Source organism: Poecilia formosa, unplaced genomic scaffold, assembly GCF_000485575.1.
Source record: "Poecilia formosa unplaced genomic scaffold, Poecilia_formosa-5.1.2 Scaffold690, whole genome shotgun sequence".
In the NCBI taxonomy this organism is placed as follows: Eukaryota; Metazoa; Chordata; class Actinopteri; order Cyprinodontiformes; family Poeciliidae; genus Poecilia; species Poecilia formosa.
The window spans coordinates 22496-26951 of record NW_006800629.1 but is presented as its reverse complement, the minus strand read 5'-3'; the positions used below and the strand labels follow the sequence as shown (position 1 = coordinate 26951).

General features: G+C 42.8%; 1 protein-coding gene across 3 annotated transcripts in view; it reads right to left on the bottom strand.

Moving 5' to 3' along the window:
- Positions 1-4456, bottom strand: part of prrc1 (proline-rich coiled-coil 1) — a 59975-nt gene that overhangs the window by 47234 nt on the left and 8285 nt on the right. For 2 of the 3 annotated variants that reach the window (XM_016666278.1, XM_016666276.1), the window contains exon 2: positions 3031-3146. The exons of the other annotated variant lie outside the window; for it this stretch is intronic. In XM_016666278.1, the coding sequence (XP_016521764.1) occupies positions 3031-3055 (25 nt within the window). In that variant the 5' untranslated portion in view covers positions 3056-3146. The remainder of the gene's footprint in view (positions 1-3030; positions 3147-4456) is intronic. 3 annotated transcript variants of the gene reach the window in all.

Sequence of the window (4456 nt, the reverse complement as noted above, 5' to 3'; positions counted from 1 at the left end):
GTTACTACCGCCAGTACATCAAAGATTTCTCCCGCATTGCTGCCCCTCTGTATGACCTAACCAAGCGGCCAATTAAAGATCAGAACCAGTCATTCTGTAAGGGGAGGAAGTCACAAAACTGCAAGAATGCAAAAGTAGTGCCGTCCCACACTCCAATTGAATGGACAGACAGTCACCAACAAGTTCTTGAGCAACTGATAAATTGTCTGACTCAGCCACCCATATTGGCATTTCCAGATTTTTCTCTCCCATTCGTTCTTCATACGGACGCATCCAGTAAGGGCCTTGGAGCCGTACTGTATCAAAAACAAAATGAGAAGTTGTGCGTTATTGCATATGGATCACGAACACTCAGCATCAGAAAAAAATTACAATCTCCAATCAGGCAAATTAGAATTTCTTGCTCTTAAATGGGCCATCACAGAGAAATTTCGTGATTATTTGTACTATGGCCTGTTTTTCACCGTTTACAGTGACAACAACCCCTTAACCCAGAGGTTCCCAAACTGGGGTGCGCCCCCAAAGGGCGGCGCCATGCCATTGCAAGGGGGGCGCGGAAAGCCGTCTGGATGAAAAAAAAAAAAAACACTGTACGCGCTGGGTTTTTAACTTAGAATGGCCAACTCTCTATTATTCCTCTGTCAATTTGATACAGTAGGGGCTTCCGCACTTCCCATATCTGTGTCCTCCGTCACTTTTATCAGCAGTTAAAACTGTTTAATCCGTTGTTAACATGTGGTAACCCGTTTCTCCGAACCGCCTTTAAAAGCAACATGAGCGCTATGATGCTCGCGCTGGGTTTAAACCTGTACGGCAGTGAATGAGACCTGCTACTGCTGTGCAGAGCTATGCAGGTGTGTTAGAATCATGGCAGCAAACCAGTAAAACGCAAAGAACTTTTCACAGTTTTCCCCCCAACAGACTGTTGAATAATGCTGTTGGGTGCATGTAAGGTTAGCTAAAAGATGACTAGCTAGCTGATATCAGTGGCCTACACCAGTAGCTTGTAGGCTACTGGTGTTTATATTCAGCTATTCATTTTGCCCCCCAAAAAGTTAACCCCCCCTCCCCCAGCAGGGGCTGAGTATAACAGGGAGTCTCTATGAATCCACCCCCCACCCCCTTCGCTCATACACATCGTTCAATCAGACAGCTATTTATAAGCCATAGGGGGGCCCAGAAATTGTTTCGAAACCACTGGGGGGGCCTAGGAGAAAAAGTTTGGGAACTACAGCCTTAACCTATGTGTTGTCAACTGCAAAGCTGAATGCCACAGGGAGTAGATGGGTTGCAGAGCTCGCCGACTTTAATTTCACAGTTAAATATTGTCCAGGCCAAAAAAAACATTGATGCTGATGGCTTGTCTCGGATGCCATTGAGAACTTGATGGCTGGGTGCACGGAGGAGATATCTTATGATGCTGTAGGAGCGACTGTAATGGGAGCAGAGACAGTTTTAGCCAAATGCCTCCTGGCCTATGCCTACCTCTATTTACAGTATACTAGACACTCAGGGGAACTCTGTTTCATTAGCCCCAAGATCAAAAAGATGATTCACTTATTGAGGTGGTGTTGCAGTCCAAATTGTCTGGAGTGAGACCCCCACGACATGAACTAAACAGGCTGGGGCCACAGGGTCAGTGTTTAGTAAGGGCAATTGGAGTTGGATGAATATGGGGTGCTTTGGAGAAGAACTGCCCACAGGAAGCAATTGGTTCTTCCAGAACAAAAAGCAAGGGTCCTAAATGACCTACACAATCAGATGGGCCATCAGGGCACCGATAGGACAGTGTCATTGATCAGGGATCATTTTTTCCTGGCCCTACATGCAGCGTGAAATAGAACAGTATGTAATGAAATGCACCTGTCTGAAACAGAAAAAGACCTAGCCGTGAGACAAGGGCTCCCCTTGTAAACATAGTCACCACACAGCCCTTTGAACTTGTGTCAGTGGACTTTCTTCATCTAGATAGGTGTAAAGGTGGCTATGAATACATACTTGTGATTGTGGCCCATTTCACACGATTCGCACCTACAACCCTACAACCTACAACATCAAAATCTGGAAAAACGGTAGCTGACAAAATATTCAATGATTATGCACTAAGATTTAGGTTCCCAGCATGGACCCACCATGACCAAGGTGGCGAGTTTGAAAACCAACTCTTCTCTCAGCTCTCCAAATATTGCAGTACGGCAGGACCAAAGACTTCCCCATACCACCCTCAGGGAAATGGTCAAGACAAAGGCTTTAATCAGACACTGATTCAGATACTGAAAACCCTCACAGACGGGGACAAGACAAATTTGAAAGACTCTGAATAAACTTGTCTTTGCCTACGACTGTACGCGCACAGAGGTGACAGGATTCTCACCAATCTGTTATATGGCCGTTCCCCAAAACTGCCCATTGACATGTTGATCGGTTTACCAGCAGAAACAGGTAACCAAGATCACCATGCTTATGTTGAACAGTGGAAAGAAAGGATGCAGCAGGTGTATGCCATTACACAAGAAAATGCGCAGAAATCTGCCCAAAGAAACAAAAGAATCTATGATTCAAAAGTAAGGAGCTCAATGTTGTTTCCAGGAGACCAGGTGCTAGTAAGGAATTTGACTCCTCGTGGTGGTCCTGGTAAACTTAGGAATTATTGAGAGGAAGTCATACATACCGTTGCCCGCCAAGTGGGAAAATTTGTGCCAGTGTATGAACTAAAACCTGAACATGGGAAAGGAAGATCCAGGACACTTCACAGGAATCACATCTTGCCTTGTGATCACTTACCACTGGAAAGAAACGCTACAGAAAAAGAGGAAGCAAGGGAGGAATGTGAGGAGGACGAGGATGATTATTATCCCATGAACTTATTTCATTCATCAATTCAGCCAATGACATCAGCAACTGAGGCGCCTATAACTACACCTGATTCCTTTGAACCAGCACCAGTGGAGCGCGCATTGGAAGTTCGCCAGCTTGACTTTGATTCTGAACATCAGTCAGGAAACCAGGTGATTCAAACTCAACACTCACCTAATACTGGTGCAGAGATATCCATGACCCCAACTGATCACACTTGTTGCTCTTCTGAATGTGAAATGGAAATAAGACCACATCGACCACAAAGACTGCGTTGACCCCCAAAGACCCTGAGATATGATAAAATGGGTTCTCCATCGTGTTACAGTATTGCTGCACTTCCCTCTTATGCAAGACATCCAACTTGGATGCATCCTGTATATCTATGCAACAACCAGCACCTTTACTTGTATGGACTGTAAAATGAAAAATGTGGACTTTCTCCAAACAGGCACTTAAGGAGTGAAAAGGAAAACAGACTTGTTTTGAGGATGCTTCCTCAAGCATCCTCAAGCATCCTCAAAACAAGCCTCAAAACACTCACCAGAAGTGAGGACATTATAAACTTGTTTGTATGATTTACAAGAAATATTCACTTACGTGGAAATTAAAATTTAAAATTTGAATATTCTTTAGCAGTGTTATGAAGCTTTTCAAAGTGTTTCGAGTGACAAAATGTGACTCAAAATATTGTATGTTTCACAAGTCCGGGTTTGTAAGACTTATTGTAGAACCGCCCCTATAGAAGTATTTCATGATGTTGAAGACAGCATCTAACTTTGAGGGGGAGTATGTGATGGATGGTTATTTCAGAGGCTGCCTAGTTTGATTTGGCTGAAGCAGTGGTCAGATTCAACCAGCAGGGGGAGTCTAGCGCTTGCGCTAGCTATAGTGAAGAGCACCGGAACTTCCTCCTTAGATAATAATAATCGCTGGAGCAGAAGCACTGTGTCTGGCACCTTTATTAAAATTCTCCCCTTCTTCAGGTATGAATATATATATATATATATATATATATATATACACATACACACTCACCTGTAGATTGTACATTTGTTTCTTAACTTTCAGAAAGATTGTGAGTTTTTTTTGGACGCTCCAAATGTTAAATTTCGTTGTTAGCTCTGTTAGCTGCACTGTTAGCACCGTTGCTAACAAGCATACTGCTGTGTCAACATTGATATCGTTGTGTATGTTTGTAAGTTAATGAGATAATAATCGCTGGAGCAGAAGCACTGTGTCCGGCTCTTTTATTAAAATTTTCCCCTTCTTCAGGGCTTTTACATTTATTTATACTTGTAAAGCCGGCAGCTTTACGAGAATAAACTGGACAGACCACATTAATAGATCATATTACAGAAAAAAACTAATTAAGGTCTCAAATCACAAACATGGTTCGAAATGTTCTGCAATTATTTGAGAATAATCTAGTCCAGGTTTGAAGAGTCTAGGTCTTGTAGTTTGAAATTAGAACAGTTTTAGTGTGATCAAGAGGCAAAAAAAGTGGTGAAATCAACCTTTATTGATGTTTCACAAACCAGAAAATGGTTTCACAAATCCCAAGCATGGTTTTAAAAATTCTACTAGAGCAGAATAATCT